We start from the raw sequence: 21,906 nt of genomic DNA on the forward strand, positions 1-21,906 counted from the left end.
CGCAGAAAGTGCAGGACACAAAAGTGTTTTATTCCTAGGCATTCACAAACCTGAGGTCAGCATACACCAGTGACATCATGTCGTTGGGAAGGGTGGGCAGGGTAGTGCTCAGGACACGGGCAGAGCCCTTTGGACCCACTGCTTCTACAGCTTCACACTGAGAAAGGGCAGGGTGGGGGAGGCATGGGGGACAGCCCAGTCTTGGCTTTAGTAAAAGATTGCATAGCTTGTTAAACCCTCAGTCTCTGTTTGCTTTGTTTTGTTTGTTTTTTGCACTTAGCCCTGGGTGACTGGGTGTCTGCCCAGCATGTGGACAATCCAGCCCCCCCCCACTAGGTTTCCCACCTTCCCCTCCTAGGAAGACACTGCTAGGTGAGAAAAGGACTGGGCGAGGGGACGGCTGAGGGGGCCCCCAGGGGGACCGTTGATATTGTGGGTGAACCACTGGGGCCCTGCAAAGGGTCCTGCTCTTCATAACCTCATTGCTGTTAAGTTTTTTATTTGTTTTTTTGTTTGTTTGTTTGGTTGGTTGGTTGGTTTTTCATTTTTGGTTTTTGTTTTTGCTGAGAGGGCCACGGGAAACGTCCATGGGTGAGAACTCCAGAGGCTACAGCTCCTTTGCTGAAGTGCTTGGAAACCATACCTGCGGAGACAGCAGGTCAGAGGGCAGATGTCTCGGCCCCTGCGGCCTTGGCAGTGTCCTCAGATGCGGATGTGGAAAGTGCTGCAAAGGGAAGGGAGAGGGTGAGAGGCTGTAGGCCGGGCAGAAGGCTCCACAGGGAAAGGTTCACCTAACCCTGGCCATCTCCTTCAGGGACGCTGCATAGAAGTCATTACAGGAGGCTCAGAAGGGGCAGGTGTCCAGTTTCCAGCCTCCAGAGTCTAGATCCTTCCCAGGCACCACGGAAGGTCTAGATCCCTCTCATGACATGAATAGTCATGTAAGAGGCAGTTCTGCATCTGGGGAGCGGGGCTTCAAACTGCTACTTCAGGCCTGCATACATCATTCCCCATGGGGGTCCCATGAGACCAGGCAGCCAGCTGTGACCCTAATGCCCTAATGTTCTGGCCTATCCAACCCAAGCCCAGGCCCCAAGATAACAGTACCTGAGAAAATCTGGGGCCTTGGCGATCATGTCCTCAAAGTCAGCAAAGCCCAGCTTGCCATCACCATCCAGGTCAGCCTCCTCGATGACTTTGTCACATACAAGCACTACCTCATCCTCATCCAGCTCTGACTTGGTGAGTCGGGCCAGCGTCCGCTCTAAGTCTTCTTTACAGATGAAGTTGTCCGTGTTGAAGTCTGTGCGGTTAGGTAGAGTGAACAGAGATGGTCAAGACGGGCGGAGTCCCTCCCAGGGACTTCGAGGAAAGGGGTACCCTGTCCATCATTTCCCTCCCTCCCAGCTGACCACACTGATCTCTCCACCAGCGTCTCAAGTGCCCCGGGATAGCGCTAGGAACACAGACAGTAGTGGGGCCCTTGAAACCAACAGGCTCACATGCAAGACATATGTTAAACATCCACAGTGAACAAGTTAACATTTGGGGACCCCAAAACTCCCACAATGAGGGTGCACATAGCCACATCCCAAACAGTTCCAAATCTGAAGCACCCTGAGAACTTCCCACTGAAGCCAAAAAGCCTTCCTGGCCTCACCCCACAGTGGACTCCTAGAGCCAAGGAAGCCAGGACCCAGAGAAACCAAGTGCCTGAGTCCAAGTCAGAGCTCCGGTCAGGACGGAGCAAGGATTCTGACTAGGTCTATTTGACCCTAAGACCCACATTTTCTAAATGGCACCTCATCACCTCTGGTAGGCTTCCAGACACACATGGCTAATTAACACACATGTCATGCTGTATGTGGTAAGTATGTATAACTTAATCTGCCAATTAAAAACAAAAACAGAAGTCAAGTCAGGAGATGCAGGAGCTCCCTAGAGTAACAGTTCTCAACCTGTGGGCCACAACCCTGTTGGGGGTCATACATCAGATATCCTGCATATCTGCTATTTACATTACAATTCATAACGGTAGCAAAATTACAATTATGAAGTAGCAGTGACATAATTTTATGGTTAGGGGTCACCACAACATGAGGAACTGTATAAAGGGTCACGGCATTAGGGAGGTTGCGAACCACGGCCCTAGAGAGAGGCCAGAGCAGGGAAGGCCTTTGAGCACAGAGTACAGGGCAGAGCTGGGTCTCCTGGGCAAGGGGCACAACCAGTGTCTCCAGAGAACAACACAGTGGTTCTGTGGGCCCGAGCCGTGGACAAACTCATCCTGATTACCACTCTTCCCGCCCTCTCAGCACAGCTGCCAGCTCTGTGCACTTGGCTTCTCGGGCCTCTAAAGCTTTCCCAACAGATACCCACTTGGCCTTCAAGTTTCTTCAAGCATCACTGTCTAGACAGAGGGTCCCTCCCACTGAATGCCTGCTGCCTACTAGACTGGTGTGAACATAGTGACGAAGACAAGAGTAACTCTTCCTCATTTACTTGAAGAAACAGAGTTGGAGAGGACAAGGACCTCCCTGAGGTCACAACCCTGACCAGAGTCGGACTTAGAACAGAAGCCCTTCAGTGTAACCTGAGCTGGCCACCGCTGCCCCTGTCTGTGGAGGCCGCCACAGTGGGCATGAAGTGGGATTCATCTCTGCTCCTGAAGGGCCTGCAGAAGGTTCCATGGAAAAGCCCATTATCTGGCTAGTGGACCTGAGAGAACCCTAGGCTAACTGAACAGTAAGAACCTGAGACCTCCATGAGTTCTGCACTTTCTTCCTGTAGGAAGACAACAACCTTTACCAGGGGCAGCACTGTGGGGTCCAAGACTGAGGGATAATGGGTGAGATTTGAGAGGTACATATATGGAGGGTGGACAGGCGGGGTCGGCTTTAGTACATGCAAACGCAATATGTTGCGCCATGTGTCTCAACCAAAGTCCTTTGAAATAATCATAAGATGAATAGGCAGCCCTCGACAGGCCCGCTGCTTTGAGATCCACCAGCTTCTCAAAGGTGCGGGGAGGTTTGTAGTCTTTTCATCTGGTCCAGTAAAAATTCAAACCCCTCCTTGGGGCTCAGTGATCTGACTCAGTAAGGATTTGACTCAGACACAGTGTGGTAGCCTCCAATTAGCTATGGAAGAAGTCTGTGGGTCTAGTGCCCCCTAGTGGCCAGTGGGTCCGCAGGGTAGGGAAATGGGGAGACCCTACCTCTGGCCTGTGAGGGGGACTCTTGTGGATTTCCCTCCCCAACTGGCTCATCCCAGAAGAGCTTCTGTCTGGACCCCAGATTCAGCCTGACATTTTTAGTTCACAATTAAAATTTTCCCAGTGATCTTTATAGAATACAACTGCCCTTCCCTGCCTGAACCCTGCAATGTCCTAATCCTGAGCACTAGTCCCAGGCTCCTACAGCCTAGTTGACTTCTCTATTCCTGATTCCTCCCACCACATCCCAAACCTTAATCATCTTGTCAAGCTTTACTGTGCACTCTGTTGGGGTGTCTGTCCTCTTGTGTCCAGGGACCAATCTCCCATGGTCTTCTAGTCCCTGTTTCCCACCCTTATGCCCACCGGGGTGAAAAAGTCTCCCCTCTTGCTGAAGATATGTCTCAGGCATGATCTGTGCCCTTGGGGCAGATGTTCCTCAGAGGGCAGCCTCAGTGTACCCAGCAACAACTGGATGGTTCAATGGCTCATGTGATGGTCCCTTCAGCACTTCAGCTCTGCCCTGCTGCCAGCCCCTCCTTACCATAGATCTTGAAGGCATAATTTGCCTTGAGCTCTCGGGGTGCCGACTCACAGAGCACAGAGAACATGTCCACAAAGTCGTTGAAGGTGAGATTTCCTTCGCCATCCTCAGAGAAAGCCTCTACAATCCTCTCCTTGAAGGGATTCTCCTGAAGACAAGCACAGCCATCACTGAGGTGAGGCAGGGGCCAAGGATCAGTCTGAAAGCAGCCTGTGACAATATGCGTGTGTAGCCTCTAGAGCAAGGCAATAATCACAGCTACTTAACAGGTCGTTGGAGGAGTTGCCAAGTTAGAGTGTGTAAGGCACTGATCCAGGACCAGACTCAGCAAGCATGCTCTCATGCTACACGGGGCCCACACACGAGCACAGCAAGCTGAGCAGCGCCTGCATGCCAACTGAGGCACATACACAGGCTCCCTCCTCCATGAACTGAGTTGTGTCTCCAGCAAAAGAAGACGACCACTCCAGGAAGTCCTCGGATCAGGCAAATTCAGGTCAGACAGGTGAGAGATGAAGGAAGGCCCCCACGTGTCAGATAATTGGACCAATACAAGCAGCAAGAGGTGGCGCTGAAGCCACCAGCCACATAGCTCATTTGTTCTCATTCCCAGCACTGCCCCTACTCCTTCCGGTGACGCCCAATCAGCCAGGGCCCACATTTCTTCCACCACAGCTGCTCAGCCCAGATCAGCCCAAGAGGCCTGGAAATACAGTTCCTACAGTGCCTCACATTCTCCATGACACTCAGCCTGGTCTCCCACTCCCTCAGGGACAGGCAGTGCTTCCCAGGGCCAAGCCTGTGCCTGTCACCTCTCAGGACAGAGCTGAAATGCAGGCCAAAGGGGACACCATGTAGTTCTCTTATCCTACCTTAAGTCATCCATCCCAGGCCGGCCAAGTCCCATAGCCCTGTGGAATTATGCCCAGTGCTATGGGAGTGTCCTTTCTACACCCCGTGTGAAGAAAGCCAGAAACCCTCAATGTGCAGGTGGCCTGAGGACCTGCACAGTGGCCTCCCTGGGAGCCGCCTACCCCACCCTACATGGCCCAAATCCAAATGAGCATTCTAAAAAGACTCCCAGGAAGTTTGAGTCTGAGTTGTGCCACTAGAGATGACCAAGAATCCATGACCAAACAAGAAGAGTGAAAAATGACCTGAAAGAGCAGACTAAGGGCTGCCACGTACAGCCCAGGCTACTCCACACAGTGACATGCAGACGGGTGCGGGCCAATGGCTGGGCAGTGGGCAGCCACAAATCCACAGTACACTTACCAAGCCCCCACTTGAGTCTATAATTCATGCAAAGTACAAATTTATACAAATTTTACATAATTTATGCAAAGTGCATATTGGGAAACTGAGGCAGAGAGCTTCAGCAGTCCACTTGGGGCAACATATTCACAGTGGGTAGAGCCAGGCAGGCCTCTACTCCCTGCCTCTAACCCCACGCTCTAACCCCCCAGCAGGGGCCTCTCACATACCCGGAGCTCCGGCATCTGGATGATGAGGCTCATGGGCACATGGACGATGGGACTCTTTCTGTAGTCCATCGGGACGAGGTTGGGGGCCAGCTCATAGAACCGCGCATGAAGTCTTTGAGAGAACAGAGGGAAAGCATTAGAAGTTGCCAGCCCTGAGCCCCAGTGACCTAGTGCCATCCGGTCTAGGCTTGAAATAACTGTCCTCATCTAGGACAAAGTGAGGGGCAATAGGAAGCTGTCTGCTGTGCCCACAATGGGCATAGCTTGGAGAGCAAGCAGGTTCTGCCCAAATCCATGTGCTAATGACAAGACCTACTTGTTTCCAACACACGCATCCGAGAACCACCACTATTTCTTGGTGTGGGAGAATTGTCTGTATTCTGTCAATCACATTTTAATAAAACGCTGATTGGCCAGGCAGGCAGTATAGGCGGAAAAGTCAGACAGGAAGAGGGGTGGAGCAAAGAGACTGGGAGAATTCTGGGAAGCAGGAAACTTCCTCTGCAGTTCTGCCCAGACCACCAAAGAGGAAAGATGTAAGCTGCCCCGCTGGAAAAGGTACTGAGCTATGTGCTAACATAGATAAGGATAATGGGGTAACATAAGTTATAAGAGCTAATAAGTAGCCTAACCTAATGGGCCAATCAGTTTATAACGTTATGGAGTCCTGTGTGTGATTTCTCTTTGGGATTTGCCGGTTGTGGGGTACCGGGCGGGACAGAAACCCCAACAAGCCGGCCCCCTCATGTTACAATTTCTCTATAGTAGTACTTCCTCCTCACTCCCCAGCTGGGCAACTGTCTCCCACCTCCCTCTTTCTTGTCTCTCTCCACCTCTTCCCTCCCTCCCAGTCCCCTCTCTGCCCTGACTTGGTCTCTCTTAAGTCTTCTATGCTGTGCTTGCAAGATGGCTCAACAGGTAAAGGTGCTTTCTGTCAACATACAGCCTGAGTTTGATCCCTGACCTACATGTGGGAGAGGAGAACCACCAACCCCCACAAGATGTCCTATGACCTCTACATGCACAATCTCTCTCTCTCTCTCTCTCTCTCTCTCTCTCTCTCTCTCTCACACACACACACACACACACACACACGTGAGCGCATATATAAATAAATGTTCTTTTCTAAAAGGAGTTTTTATATTTCAGGCACTGTGCTTGACACAAGTCACTTTAATCCCCTGTTCATCACTGTGCAGATGACACACTATGACCTCAGTTTGCAGCTAAGCAAACTGAGCACTGAGAGATTTGTCTGAAGTCACAAACTAGAACTTCAAGGTCAATATTTATAAAACTATCTGGTAGGCCAAAGAGACTATCCTTGATACACAGACCACAGCAACTGTACAGTGGCTCACAATCATCTCTAATGAGATCTGGTGCCCTCTTCTGGCCTGCAAGCATACGTGCAGGCAGAACACTGTATACATAATAAATAAATAAATCTTAAAAAAAAGAAAAGGTCAGGTATGGTGACAAAAATAATTGGATTTTTTTTTAAAAAAATCTTAACATTGTGTTTATTCAAGTTTTTAAATATTCATTTGTTCTATCTTATGTGTATGAGTGTTTTGCCTGCATTTATGTATGTATATCACATACATGCTTATGGACAGTTGCAAGCCACTATGGGGGCACTGGAAACTGCACTTGGGTCTTCTGCAAGAACAGTAAGTGCTCTTAACCTCTGAGGCAGCTCTCAATCCCTGGCATATACATCTATAATCCCAACGCTAGAGAGTAGGAGACAAGCAGATCGCCGAGGACTGGCCAGCCAGCCCAGTCCACTTAGTAAGCTCCAAGCCAATGAGAAACTCTGTCTCAAAACAAAGGTGGATGTGTTTGAAGAATAACACCTGATGTTGTTTTCTGGACTCCACATGTATGCACACACAGATGCACCCACACATACATGTGTACCCATGCAGTTGGGCAGTGGTGGCACACGCCTTTAATCCTAGCATTCAGGAGGCAGAAGCAGGTGAATCTCTGAATATGAGGCCAGCCTGGTCTACAGAGCGAGTTCCAGGACAGTCAGGGCTACACAGAGAAACTCTGTCTCAAAACAAAGAAGCAAACAAACAACATGTGCACCCATGCACACCCAAGTACACATATGTACACAAATCACCTAGAGTCAAACTAGCTATTTCTACACTCTTGTCTGTCTGCCAGACACTCCTCAGAAGAGGTGAGTGTGGGATCAACTATGGGTACTCCCAAAGGGTGGGGAGCATTTCCCGAGAAGAAAAGCCAGGTTCTGCCCTGGTATACAGATCAGTTGTAAAAACAACTAGGGCCTGGAGAGATGACCCTGAGGCCAAGAGGATATATTGCTTCCATGGGATCTGAGTTAGCGTGGCAGCACACACATGAGGCAGCTCATGACCACCTGTGACACCTCTGGCCTCCTCGGACATATACACATGGCACATACTCACACAGACACACACAAATATACATAATTAAAAAATAAGATAAATTGGGGCTGGAGAGATGGTTTGGCAGTTAAGAGCACTTGTTGCTTTTGCAGAGGACTTGGGTTCAGTTCTCAGCACTCACACTGTGGCTCACAATCACCTGTGATTCCAGCTCCAGAGATCCAACACCCTCTTTTGATGCCTGCAGGCACCAAGCAACCACGAGCTACATATACATACATGTAGACAAAGCACTTAATTCACATGAAATAAATCTTTTAAAAAACTTAAAAAGTAAAAAGTAAAACAACCAAAACGATGATGGAAATTTTTAAGGAATTCCACAGAGAATGTGAAAGCCCAAATCACTGTGGGAGGAAAATCACCAAAAGAAAAAAAAGAAAGGGGGAAAGGAATGAAGAAACGAAGGAAGGAAGAAAGGGAAATAGGGAGGGAGAGGAGAGAGGGAGAGGAGAAAGATCTACATTTCTGTCACCCCTTCCCCCACTGAATTAAAAAAGATTTGTGTATGTGCCATCATAATAGCCAGGACCAGATGACAACTGTGCCACTCCAGCTGCATGGAACCAAATGTAAAAGCCACCGGGGTGTCTTCAGGAAGTTAACAGAGCCTCCCACCACTAAGGAGGCTGAAGCAGGAGGAGGATTCTGAGTTTGAGGCCAGCCTGAACTGTACAGGGTGACCCTGTCTCAAAAACCAATATCCAACAGAGGGAGGGGCAAAAGTCAACCCTTCATCCCAGGACCCAAAAGGAAACACCAGAACGAAACAGTGAAAGTTTGAAACCTGCCAGCCCTACATAGCAAGATCTGTCTTAACTTCCTACCTCCTGCCCAGCCCGCCCCCTAAAAGAACATAAAGAACAGACATTGGTGCCAGACTCAGAGAAGAGTGGAACCCAAATATTAATGAGATGTAATCTACGATACACAGCATTTAAAATCATTGGGAGAAAGACCAATTCTTCTGAAAAGTCAGAAATTGATAGCCCACATGAATGCCTGGCTTCCACATGGGGTTTTAAATACATTAAATTTTTAGAAAAGAAAGGATTAAATTAAATTTTCAAATTTATTTGCCAACATTTACAAATTGAAAGATTTGTACATTGTGCATCTGTTTGCTGGTCCTGCTGGGGCTTGGAGCAGCTATTTCCTCAGAAATGATCCAGAGACTGGCCCTCTTCCTTTGCTCACGGTGCAGGTTGGACCCTGCAGGCAGTTAAATTTCAGACTCTTCATGTATAATAGAAAAAAAATAAAAAGAAATTAAAATAGATTACAGAAATGTTTAAAAGGTTGAGGAAGTAAGGAATACAATGAAGTAATCACTTGGCAGGTGCCTTGGGGTGTCAACTGGACAAGCTTGTCTTTGACTGAGGGGACAAGGACTCCTGTCCACTTGTTCAGGAATGAAGTGTAACTGAGGACAATGGAAGATCTAAGCTCTGGCCCACAGGAAGTGGGAGGATGGGTGGGGTAGGCTGCCCATCGCCTCAGTGCTGGCAGGGAAGAGTTGTATGTACAGAGTAACAGGATCTACTGGGGTTATTGGTAGAGCGAGCAGTTGAGCCTGATCATGGTTATCTGTGATCCAAACCACTGACAGAGGAACCTCCTGCTCAGGTTTCCTCCCTGCCATCTGGTCAGTACTCAGGGTGCAGCTTACCGAGGAAACAGGCAGCTGGGGGTGGAAAAGGAGGAGGCTGTATCCAAGCCCTGGGAGGGGAGGGCAGGCCAGCGGAGGCAGGGTCTGGCCAGCCTGGCTGTCACTGGCCTGCTGTACACAGCTTGGTGGTCGCTGATCCTTGCCCTCTCCGGGCCTCACTGAGAGGCAGGCCGTGGAGAGAGGCTGACCTGGTAAGGCTATGGGGATCAGTGACAGGAGCCTCTGCTGGAGGTGTCACCTCAAAACAAGACAGGCAACGGCTCAGGCAGGGTGTCCAGCTTCCAGGCAGGTTCCTTTGCCCATGAGGGAACCTGATGTTTCCTCTTTTCTCTTGTGTGGAGATTAAGAATCTAAGGTTGTGGGGAGCCAAGAACCCTTCATTTGCCAGTGAGCCAGAGACACCCCCAAAGGTTGTCAGACCAGCTCCAACTCTTGGCCTGGTCTTAAGCCATTCTTCCCTAAGACCCTGCTGAACCCAACAGGATTAGTGCATGGTAGGGGTTAGAAGGGGATGCAGGCCTGTGCCTTTGTCTCTGTATTTTGCCAGCCTGGACCGCCCTCCTGTGGCCAGTCCTCCTTCCTTTACCACACCCCTTACACACTCACTGGTGGCTAACAGGCACCACACCTGAATTCTCTGGGGAAGCCAGCTGCTGTGCCTCATTACAGAGCTTGGGCTGGCTTAAGGACATTGTAAGTACTGGGGTGGCAAGGAATTAGACCAGAATAGAAACAGTGTGAGCATCGGAATGCTAGCAGCTCAGACTCTGCATCCGCACAGCAGGGAGAGATGCTGAGGAGGCTGGAGTACACATAACAGGGTTAATGCGGTAAGACGTGTGCCTCTGGAAGTCAGAGTCAGCCCCAGAAAGCCCCATGACAGGCTAGTTCCAGGGGTCAGCTGACACACCTTGGATTACTGCCCCTTGATAGTGGTACCAGCACCCCAGAAAGTGAGGTTCTGGGGGACCAAACCTCACTGAGGCCATAGAACCCCATTGTTGTGAATGTAGAAGGACAGCCAGGCCTGAGACCAAGTCTGGGGGGGCTCTGCACTCCCCCAGGAAGTAAAAATAGAGTATCCTCTGCCCACTCAAGTGACAAGACAGAACGGTAGGCTGGAGGAGGAGCACTGTCCACACAGAGTGGTCAGTCAGGGTAACGACAAACGACAACACAGCTCTCTGGGGAGGCTACACCAGGCTTTGTCCCAGCCTGAGCATCGATCTCCAGGGAAACTGATCCTGAGACTTTGCTGGCTTTTAGTGACACCGGATAGCCTAGGTAGAGGGGCCTGCGAGGGCGGCAGGTTTCCTAGCATCCTGTAATGCCTGCTCACTGGTCTGAGACATCCAATGCTGCTGTCTCTCCTGTCCAGGACCCCCTCCTTAACCCACAGGGAGAAGAGCTGTCCTGGGGACCCTTGGTAAGCAGCTAAGGGGTGGTAGGCATGTCTTTGGTTTTTTGACATCTCAGCTATTGAGACCAGAGTATTAGAGCACCTATCTTAAAAGACGAAGGTGTCCCCTGTGGTAGCAGGCCCCAAGAGGAAAAAAAAAAAGCCAGGGACAGGGATCTGGAGTTAGAAGGCCACTTCTCCAGATCCTGGCTTTGTGACTTGGGTCAAGTTTCAAAGTCCCGTATGTAAATGGGGTGAGCAGGGTTCTGTTAAAAGGTTCTAGTGAGGACTGAATGAGACTATGCCTCTTTATCTCAGAGTTCAGAATGTAGCCGATGCCCCATTCCCAGGAGAAGGATATGTGCCCAGGGAGCAGTGAGGCCTCCTCAATCTAAACGGTAGCCCTGATGTATGCCTGAGGCCTACCTGAACTCAGGTCCCACACTCCTCCTCAGCCCCCGCTCAGCCCCCACACGGGGGGCCCACAGCCCCACCCGTACCACAGCCCTAGTCCCAGGATGTAGACGAGAAGCCACACTTACTTGAGGATGTCCTTCTTATTGAAGAAAGTGCAGTCCTGTGGAGAGAAAACACACATGGTGGACCCTTAGAACCTTACAGCTCCAGGGTCCCATCCAACAGCCTAGGACCCAAGGAAGAAGAGTGCCTACTACTCCATTCTTGGCCCTGCCCAGAGGTGACAGCTAATTCCAGTCCAGACGATACCTTCAGAAGCTTTCGATCCACCCTCTGCCCACACCAACTGAGCCCAGGATAGAAATACATGGGGGAGGGGGGTAGGGCTGGGTGGTACATTGGTGGGTGCTCAGCAAAGAGGAACATGGAGTCACAGATGGCCACAGTAGATTTGAAGGTCAGGGGTTATCATGTGGGAGAGCAGGGAGGTAGCCAGAGACCACTCAAGAGTGGATCGACAGGATGCCTTGGCACACCACCATAGGCACCGCGAGCAAGGCCTCACGTGGGCAGGCAGTATAAAGTGGACAGCCTGGGTCACCATGGGCAGCAGTCCTGGGTTTGGGGGCTGATGGTCCAGATATACGATCTGTGTCCTCAGGCTGAAGGAACAAGGGACATCACACTGAGGAAGCTTTAGAGAAATGGAGGCCCTGAAGTGTGAGTGGTAGACCCCAGAAGCAGGGGATGGGAAGGTAGCCTCTAGACTCTTTAGAGACCTGTCTGTCTGGATGAGAGTCTCATATGATGGTTACTATGCCAGGCCTAGGTGGTAGGAAGTGAAAGTGACCTAAAGGGACTTAAAATGCCCATCAACGCCGGGCTTTTTCATTTATCTCCTGTTGGCTGCCTTCTCTGCCTCTGCCCACTGCTGTAGCGTGAAGAAAGAAGGCCTCAGACTCAGCAGAGCCCAGAGCCCACAGGGCCTCCTGGGGCCTTATGCTAAGCAGAGCTGCACTGATGAGGGGGCGAATGGACACAGCCCAGGCGTACCGACAGCCTGGCTGGCTCTGGAAGACCTGGAGCGGCTAGACACCAGGCCGCTTGGATTGCACATTGTGGTGGGCCAAAGGGGATGTCCACACTATGTGAACAACAGCTAGGGTTTTCCTTGCTGCCTATGTATACAGGCAAAGAGGAAGGTGGGTGGAATTTCCAGGTTCCCATGAAGCCCAGGGAATCTTCTTCTGTACCACCTGCTGTCTACTCGGAGACAGACAGAGGATTCCACGCTGCCGTGCCCATCTTGGAAACTCAGGGGTTTCCCCTGGAGGGCTCAACTTTGCTTTTGTCAATGGCACCTCTGTAGGGGTCAGGAAAGGCTCAGGCTGGGAAGCAGCAGCCCCATGCAGATAGAAAAATCCCCATCTAGCAGGACCAAGACTCAGGCAGGCTGAGGGCTCAGGGGCTGGACCCTTGGCTGTTCTCAGATCCAGGAGCAGGCAGCACAGACAACTAGCTGAGCCTTGAGGAACAGATGCCCTATCTAGAGGACGAGCTCCGCCTTCTGAAGGACCAGGGCTCTGCTAACTAACCTGGAAAGGCTTGTCGCAGAACTAGAAGAGAGGAGAGGGAGTCCTGGCCCCAGTTTCTGCGCCTCCTACATATACCCCAAGTCAGAAAGAAAATATGCAGACCCTTCAAGAGCACTGCTGGCAGAAGGTGTGAAAGTTTCCATGCATCCTGGCCGCCTATGCACAATTAGATTCACCTTCCTGGCACTGATCTTTAAGGAACGGCGCCTTGGCAGTAACCTCCTGGGAATATGGTAGAACTCTAGATGCTTGGGCCAAACTCCCGAGTCAAAAACCGTGGGTGGTAATGTGTATTTTAAAAGCTCTCCCAGTGGTAATGATCCTACTAGCAAGAGAATTCTTTACCAGAATAGTGCCACCTGGGAGCAGTTTAAAATACCTGGACCTCACCACCGCTCAGACCAAGAAAATGGGAAGTCCCTGGGTCCTCCCTGGTATCAGTGATCTTCCAAGCCACTCGATCCTTCCAAACAGGCCTGTAATACCAACTCTTTAGAAGGCTAAGCAAGGAGGATCACAAGCTCAAAACCTGCCTGGACTACACAGTAAGTTTAAGACCAGCCTGGGGCAACTTAGTGTCTAAACGTGCTAAAAGTGAAAAGAAGACTAGGGGTGGAGGTATAGATCAATTGTAGAGTGCCAGTATACAGACAACCTTAGGTCCAATCCCCCCAGGGTTCCCATTTATGCCTAGTCACTCAGTGATTCTAAAATATAGCCCAGGCTGAGAACTACTCACAGCCAGCATGCAGTTACCAGGTACCTTGCATAAGGGACTCTAAATGGCCAATTTCATCTCATCTTCAGCACTACCCTGGGACAAGCATCATCTACCTATTTTACAGATCTGAAAACTGTGTCTTGGGGGCCTGGACTGGGATAACTGAAGTCTTAGGATTCTGGAAGCACCTAGCAAGCCAGGCTGGGATCTGTAGTTACTAGCAGAAGCCTGGAAGTCAACTCCATCAAGACTTAATTTTGCCTCCAAACATATGTGTCACCTATTTATTCCCCACCCCATTCTCTGCAGCACTTTGAACCCCCTCCTTCTCTCTCTCTACTCAAGAGTTGTCTAGCATCTGCTTCCTACCTACCTGGCCTGCCTACAGTAGCAGTCAGGAGCCAAGACGCTATCTGGCTCATCCGAAGGAGAGGTTGCTCCTCTCTGGCTCTGCCCGCCCAGCCTGGGAAGAGTCCTAACAATCACCACACGGCTGGAGGTCAGGCTCCAGAATGACCTTAGTTGATCCCCATAACGACCCTGTGACATACACATAGCTGGATTAGTAAGGATTTTCACCAGAAGAGAACACCAACTTCCTCACTCCCATAGCCTCAGCTGTCCAACTACAACTTGAACCCAGGATTTCAAACTCCCTATGTGGAATTCTTTGCCCTCCTAGACCAGTATGTTGTATCTGTTTGTTTATTCTTTCCTTCCTTTCTTAAGCCACGTCTGTGCCTAGACAAGGTGTAGACAGCAACATTACTTGGTAGGAACTATTCAGTGGCCAGAGAAAGGACTGGAGAGGTACATGTGTCATAGGCCTGTTGAGTACTCCCAGGTGAATGGACCAGGGTGAGGTCAAGGAACCCTCCCTGCCTGAGGTTGGAGACCAGCTGAACCCAGAGCAGGCTAGGCTGAGCCCTGCTCCGAGTCTGTTCATCATCCCAAGTCACCAGAATTACCTGGAGAGAGGTGGCTATACCTGTGTTTTAGAAAGTTCCCTGCTAGAGCTGGGCATAATGTTTATGTTGGGACATTCATCCAGGTCCACTGAATGGTTTCTTGGGGTTTCCTATGGGGGCCCGGCTAGTACAGAGCCAATCCGACTCTTTGTCCATGATTTTCATAGTGAGGTCTATGCCCTCTCTTGAAAGAAAGATGAAGGGAGGAGGGAGAAGAAACTGGGGCAGAAGGAGACAGAAGGAGAGAAAGAAGAAAAGAGGGACAAAAGACAAGGATTGTGGTTGGAGTCAAGGACCCTAGGTAGGGGAGGAAGCTCCAGTTAGACCTCGGTCTCCAAGAGACGTCAGAGGGCTGGCCAGGGTCTAGTTCTTGAGATGGAGCAGGGGATCTCAAGGTGAGAGGCAAAGCAGGCCGAGTCACAGGGCTTGTTCTTAGTTGAAAACACAGGCTGAAGGACAGCAAAGAGCTGGAGCGGCCGGAGGCGTGCGGTGGGTTCTGGGGAGGGCAGTGGACCCTATGTGTGGGAGCAGAGAGTAGGGTATCTTGCTTGGGAAAGGGAAGATGGTGTGACTGTAAAGTCCAGGAAATCCAGGGTTACTTGGAAGGGGACTGGAACTCCGGTGCCCCTACCCAGCCCTAGTTGGCTATCCAAGAGAGCCAGAGGCAAGGAGATGTGTGGCTCTCGTGTTTCATGGCTCTCGTTTCTCTGGCAGTGTCTAGCAAAGGATCAGAACTCAACACTGGACAGGGTCTGACTAGTAACCCAATGCCAGGCTGGTCTGAGTGGAGATGCAGGCTCCCCACTGTCACCAGGCCACTCTTTTCTGGTTTCAGCTCCTTGCCTGCATCTGCCTCCACCTAGAATGATGCCTCCTAGAACTTTCTGGGCAAAATCCTCATTTCCCAAGGCCCTGTGCATGCTCTGCGCGCTTCTGGACCTTTCAGTCAAAGCGAGAGCTCCCTTCCTATTGTCCTCCCTGTCCAATAGGGCTCGGCTCTTCTTCAATACAAAGTCTACCTATCACTTGGGTGGCACTGGATGTACTAATTGGATGTTCATGACAGTTACAGACATCTAAGGTAGGAATGAATACCCACGAGGAAACACTCCTACCCAATCTGTTTAGAGTAGACAGAGACTTCACAGTGAGGCCTTGAAAGATGGGAGGCACTACTTAGAGGTGTGAGAAAGGCATCCCATGCCCCAGCAAAACGGCCTGAACCTGGCCGGTGGGGAAAACTGACTAAGGCAGATGGAGTACAGGGTTCAGAATGTGGGCATGGGGGTCGGAGGTGGCTACCACAGCCGAGGTGAACTAGGCAGGTGGTCAAGACTCTGGACCAGTCAGGGGATAAGCTTTCCTCCTATACCAAAGAAAAGTCTTCACATGGCTGGGGGTTTTGAGATCACCGATATGAATAACTAGCACTGATATGAATAACTAGCTCCGAACCTGGCAGAATCTGGGGTAAGAGTGGCTACTGGGAGCACAACGTAAGTTGAGAGATGCGGCTATGTAGATTCCTTCCTCCAGTTATTTCTATGCTAGAGCCATAGAAAAACCCCCAACAGATAAACAACACACCCCAACCTGTAACTGCATTTGGGGCCTCTTGTCCTTCCCCTACTCCAAAACCTTTCTGGAATGGGGGTCATACCCCGTTTGCTGGGACGAATCGCTTGAGTCCAGCCTGAGAGGGCAGGTGAGAAGGTTAATGAGGGAGATAAGCGGGGTGAGGCGCATTTAACAGAATCCTCTAATTGGAATGTTCTCATTTCCCGGCCTGGGAAACTGAGGCTCATCGCGGGGAAGTCATCCACCCAAGGTGACGTTGCGCGCCGAAGGCAGCGGCACGGTTTGAACCTTAGTGACTCCGCTTTCGCGAGGCCTCGGGGGGAGGACTACAGGGGCCGCGACGCGCCTGGCTCACCTGGTAGTTGTCCAGCTGCTCTTCAGTGAAGATGGTCTGCTTGTTCCCCATGGTGGCCGCGGCGTTATATGTGGCCGCGGCGTCGTCTCTCACCCTTTTGAGCGCCGCTTCCCATCGGCGGCTTCTGGAGCCCCGAGCGCGGTGCCCGCGGCCCTTGCCAGCCTGGCGGCGGGCAGCGTCGCCAGCCTAGCCTGGCCCGCTTGGCTCAGTCCCGCAGTTCAGTGGGAGGGACGCAGGGGCTGGGAGGCGAAGGCGGGGCCCGAGTGGGGGCGGGCCTAGGGTTAGGGCGGGGCCAGAGGCGTGGCGGGGGCGGGACCAGAGGCGAGCCTGGGGCGGACGAGAGACTGGCGGGAACGAGGCGGGGCCTCAGACCAGTCTAGACGGCGCAGGGAGGTGACTTCTCCCCGGGGACAGTCAGTCTATGCTACTGCAGTGCACTGGGATGGCCAAGCGGTGGCCACGGAGGGCTGCCTGACTCCTGACCACCCAGCAGGGTCATGCCTGAGAACAGTGTGGGCAGGAAAATCCCATGGAGCAGTGTGATAGAATTGGCACAATCCTGGGGTCTCTGATGGAGTGTGTGGTCCTAGATTGAGAATGAAAGTGTTATTGAGTTTGGCGAGGTCACAACCTACTTCCCAAGTCAGGTCCGTCCTCAATAAACCAATCAAAAGAACCAACTTAAAAGTTAAAAGCAGAAAAAGGAAATTTTCTTCAACGTGGTCGCATTGGGAAGAGGGACAAAGAGGTCCAGTGAACCCAAGTCTGCCTTCGGAATCCTAAACTAAGATCAAAAACTAGAGGGCTAAGGATGTGCAAATCTAAGCAGTCCTGGTCAAGGTGCGCCCACCACTGACCCAATATTGTTTTAGAAGTAGGTGGATCGCTGTGAGTTCACGTATGTCCTGCCTGGTTTACATAGTGAGTTCTAAGCTAGCCAGGTCTATACAATAAGACATTAATTTAAAAAAAAAAAACTTAAAAAAGAAAAAGAAATCCTTAAAAAAGAAAAAGAAATCCCTTTCTAAGAGTCCATTTTTTTTTAACAGTCTGATTGACAATCACAAGTGTCTCTTTAGAGCCCAGCAGTGGTGGTGCATGCCTTTAATCCCAGCACTCGGGAGGCAGAGGCAGGCACATCTCAGTGAGTTCGAGGCCAGCCTGATCTACTAGCTCCAGGACAGCTAGGGCTGTCACACAGAGAAACTTTGTCTCGAGAAAAACCACACACACACACACACACACACACACACACACACACACACAGTCTCTTTAGAGTATCTTCATTTCTGCCAGGCTGGTTATAAGAGAACCTAGATAGGGCCTGCTTCTGCCACTTGGACAAGCCCTTCTCCTTTGCCAAGCCCTTTGCAGAGGAGCAGGTCTGAGACCCTGACCACTGAAACCCTCTTGGGGGCCAGGATAAGTAGCTGAGTGGTAGAGCACTTGCAAAGCATGCAGGAGACCTTGGGTTCCATCCCCAGCAGGAAAAGGTGACGGGGTAGTGTAAAGGTTTGAAGCCTGGCAAGCACCTAACCTTTGACCTTAAGTGTGTAAGGCATCTCAGGCCCTCCAGGTTCCTCGGGGAGGAAGATAGAGTTTGCTTGGTTTTTTTTTTCTCCCTTCTTGAGAAAATTCAAATAACCTACTAGATCTGGAGAAGTGTGATAAAGACCGTGATGCTTTCTTGGGACTTTAATTAAATGCGTTGTAAGAAAAAAAAAAAACCCTTTCAGCATCTCAGTCCGATCGAAATCATCAGGATTTAGGAGATTTAGGGCAGGCAAACATACAGATTTATTGACTGTACAATCAACTGGGCATGGAACCCCTTAGAAAGAAACAAAGCCTAGAGTCAGGTGGCACACGCCTTTAATTCCAGCACTCAGGAGGCAGAAACAGGTAGATCTCCGAGTTGGAAGTCAGCCTGGTCTACAGAGTCAGTTCCAGGACAGACAGGAGCCAGGGTTGTTATACAGAGAAACCTTATCTTGAAAAACCTAAAAAAAAAAAAGAGGGGGTTGATATTTGTGCCAAATATAAAAAATTGACTGATAAGATACAAGCCTCAGAAAACCTACTATTGAAACTAAGAAAAGCACTCACACAGAGACAGAGGAGTTTAGACCAGAACCTACTGCACCATGGAATGCTGAAACTAAAGAGGAAGAGCCCAAGGTTATTAGAAAACCAACCTTAGTTTATCCAGTTACCACACAAGAAAGAACACCAGTTAAAGTCATTATGAGAAAAATACCTATACAAATTAAGACAGACAATGTTCCAACATATATTTCTAGTAGCGAAACAGTATTTTGCATATTATAACATGAAGCACATTACAGGATACCGCACAATCCTACAGGACAAGCAGTTATAGAAAGATCTAATTGCACTTTAAAAGATATGCTTAATAAACAGAAAGGAGTATTAAAGACTCCCAAGAGATAGATTACATAATGCTTTATTAACTTTAAATTTCTAATGTTTTTGATAAAGGAATGACAGCTGCAGAGATTGTATAGTATTAAAAAAAAACTGCTGAATTAAATCAACCAGTATACTTTAAAGATACATTGACCTCAGAATGGAAACCAGGATATGTGTTATGTTGGGGAAGTGTTTTTGCCTTTGTTTCCATGGAAGAAGAAAAGGTATGGACACCAGCAAGATTGACAAAGATTAGATTCAAACAAGAGAGACCTCTTGACCAGGAGAGGCAATAGTTCATCAAACAGCATGGTCATTCAATTTAAACTAACTGCTAAGACTAACAAATGCCTTTCATTTGATTAGATATAACTTGACAAAAAGGAAAACTCCCCAAAGTTAGTGTTGGGGCAGGGTTTTGCCTTTGTCTTTCTAGAAGAATAAAAGTATCCAACTAAGAAATCTGAAGACCATTGGACAAATGAAACATTGAAAGAAAGATGGATCATCAAGAGAAAAGGTCCCAAGGAAAAGAGCAAATTGGTGTAATGGCATAGCACACGTCCAACGGGATAAAATTTCATAAATCTTTTCAAATGTTTGTTTCTACTGCTATCTACAGACATATGAGGCAAATGGTCTTTTTGTAGTTCCAATTCAATTAAAAATTAAAGCTGGCTTTGGAGGTAGAGTATGTTTTTTTTTTCCTTCTCTAAATCTAAGTGATTTGTTTTAAAAAATCCAAAATCTCTGTCTTATGTCAGAAGAGTCACCTCAGGAGAGGTAAGGTACAGAAAAAAAAAACAAAGTAAAGGGACTATTCTATTGCCATTAATCTCATAATCCATTGAATTTATTTTGACTCTTTAAAACTTTCCTAAGGTATAACTATCTCAAAATTTATAAGATTTTTACATATATATTTAAACGTTCTGTCGTGATGGTAATGGTCACATGGAGTACAAACTGACTTTAGAAGTAGCTTCATATATTCCCACACGTGATTTCAGGTTTGAGTCTGAAGCAGGTAACTAGGAGTTAAGTTTGTGTACCCAGAATGAACTTAACGAATTGTGGTCCTTTAACCTCTCTGAGATCTGCTGCCTAAGACATTTAAAATGTTCAAGGTTTCTGCAGTGAACTGTGACCATTCCTAACAGAGACCTTTGATGTCCCCAAAAGGATGATGTGGCCCCACAGCGCTTATTCCACCTAGATGGTGGCAATGCTGCTAATCTGACAAACACCTCCCAAGGATCAGCTTTGGACTAAAAACTGCTCACAAAAACTTCAAAATGGTTAGTTAAAATGGTCTAGTCTTATATACTACTCCAGCCAGGACTTCAGATAAGCCCTGCACTTTCCCATCACAGAGACTGGACTACAGCTATCTCCCCCAGGACATGATCATTATCTCAGTTTTTTTCAGGGTCCCCTAAAGATGCCATTGCCCCCAGACAAAAAGAAGTAATTTTAAGAACACAACACCCACACTCCCAAGAGGTAGAGTGGGTGGTTTTGGTCATTCTATGGATTACAGATATTTATCATCTACTAGTGGGGTTGGTTGTAAGTTGCTATTGGTGAGGGAGTAACCTGTAAGGGTAGATCAAGAGCTTTTAGCAGAGGAGAGGGATGCAGGAATTTTTCTAGATTTTTTTATTACAAGATTTAAGATAGGAAAGTAGGAGTAATGAAAACAGTATGGCCCTACCTGTCTGAGTTCCCAGCTAGCTTAGCTGTGGACGCGGTGGTCTCAGAGCCATTGCACCTGGGAACCTAAGCTACAGCTAAAATAAGCCACTTGTCCTGGTCTGTGGAGCGTGACCTGCCGACCCCCTCGCCCCTTATCATTCATAAAGAGATGGGACCCGAGACTGGTGCCATGAATGGCGGCGGTCCCACGAGGGGCAATAGTGGGCCAGGCCTTGGTGGGTCTCCTTGGCGGGTGGGAGACCGCAGCAGGCGAGAGACAGATATTCCATGCAGAGAGAGCTGGGGTATAGAGTTTATTTAGTGGGTTATGGAGGGGGAAAGGAAAGGGAAATAGGGGTAGTTAAGGGGAGGGGGAAGAAGGGAGGGGAGAGACAGAGACAGAGCAGGAGAGAGAGAGGACTGGAGAAGAGGTGGGAGATCCGCAGAAGGGCGGGGATGGGGGTGGGGTGGGAGTGGGCAGAGCTTGTCTCTTGAAAGGGTGGGTACCCAGGAGACAGACCAGGCCAGCAGATTACAACACCCCCAGACACAGCAGGCAGTGAGAGACCAGTGCATCCAGGTCCCAGGTCCCAGGTCCCCAGTAGGGCACAGTTGCAGAGAGTTCTGTAAAGCTCTGCCCTGCCCAGACGAAGGTCTGTGAAAAGGCAAATGAGCAAATTACTACCTGTCAGCTAGCGAGTTTTGGAGCTCGGGTTAGAAAGATAGCTTACGAACTTTGATTTTCAGAAACTGCAAAATAGCTGGATGGAATCTAGGCGATATTTTGGTAGGGAGCCCAATGTGATCAGTGTTCCTTATACTAAAAAACAGGCATTCCTTATAATCCTCAAGGACAAGGAATTCTGGAGCGTGCCCCATGACTCCTTAAAAACTCAACTTCAAAAGATAAAAATGGGGGAATTATACCCTCAGTTGTCACAGAATGCCTTAAACCGTTTTTACTCTAAACTTCTTGAACAGGGATACCCATGAGCAATCTGCCAAGGATAGAATTTGGTATGATGGCGCCAGAGTGACCTTTGCTAAAGCAAATTGGAAAAAACCCTTGCACAGGATTATGGAAAGGACTTGGCCCTGTTTTAATACGGGTTGAGGGCATGTTTGTATTTTTTCACAGGAGGAGAATGGGGCACGATGGTTTCCGGAATGACTGGTCCAGGGTATGCAGCAGAAGGAGGCCAGCCCTGATGACGTTGTAGCCGCTGGTGACAGCACAGAAGAGATGAAGTGAGACTGCTGAGCCTGTGTTCCCGACCCTCTTACGTCACCATGCTGCAGTCTGAAAAGGGAAGGAAGATCGTGGAGATGGATGGTGATTCCCAGCTTCTTGGTGGACCGACTGCATAAACTCCCAGATCTTAGCGAGTCCTAT

At 49.4% G+C, this 21,906-nt stretch overlaps 1 protein-coding gene across 2 annotated transcripts; it reads right to left on the reverse strand.

Annotated features, from left to right (window-relative positions):
• Window positions 1-9: 9 nt before the first annotated feature.
• Cib2 (calcium and integrin binding family member 2) lies at window positions 10-16,599 on the reverse strand. Of its 2 annotated transcripts, XM_048417302.3 has the most exons (6): window positions 16,389-16,599; window positions 11,297-11,331; window positions 5,243-5,354; window positions 3,759-3,906; window positions 1,108-1,303; window positions 10-724 (listed from the first exon to the last, which is right to left on the reverse strand). In XM_048417302.3, the coding sequence occupies exons 1-6, from the start codon at window positions 16,437-16,439 to the stop codon at window positions 703-705; spliced, it is 564 nt and encodes a 187-aa protein (XP_048273259.1). In that variant the 5' UTR covers window positions 16,440-16,599; the 3' UTR covers window positions 10-702. The 2 variants fall into 2 exon arrangements, with proteins under 2 accessions (XP_048273259.1, XP_085544898.2); XM_085688772.2 differs by lacking the exons at window positions 11,297-11,331; window positions 16,389-16,599 and adding an exon at window positions 8,795-8,911.
• Window positions 16,600-21,906: the final 5,307 nt, after the last annotated feature.

Source organism: Myodes glareolus, chromosome 4 (genome assembly GCF_982192425.1).
Source record: "Myodes glareolus chromosome 4, mMyoGla1.1, whole genome shotgun sequence".
Classification (NCBI taxonomy): domain Eukaryota; kingdom Metazoa; phylum Chordata; class Mammalia; order Rodentia; family Cricetidae; genus Myodes; species Myodes glareolus.

Bases quoted from the DNA above. Each gene is read 5' to 3' on its own strand.
- Cib2 (XM_048417302.3), bottom strand. From the start codon at position 16,439: ATGGGGAACAAGCAGACCATCTTCACTGAAGAGCAGCTGGACAACTAC. The intron at 5,355-11,296 runs GTAAGTGTGGCT...GTTCTCTCAAAG, and splicing joins AATAAGAAGGACATCCTCAA to ACTTCATGCGCGGTTCTATG. The intron at 1,304-3,758 runs GTAAGGAGGGGC...CTAACCGCACAG, and splicing joins TTATGCCTTCAAGATCTATG to ACTTCAACACGGACAACTTC.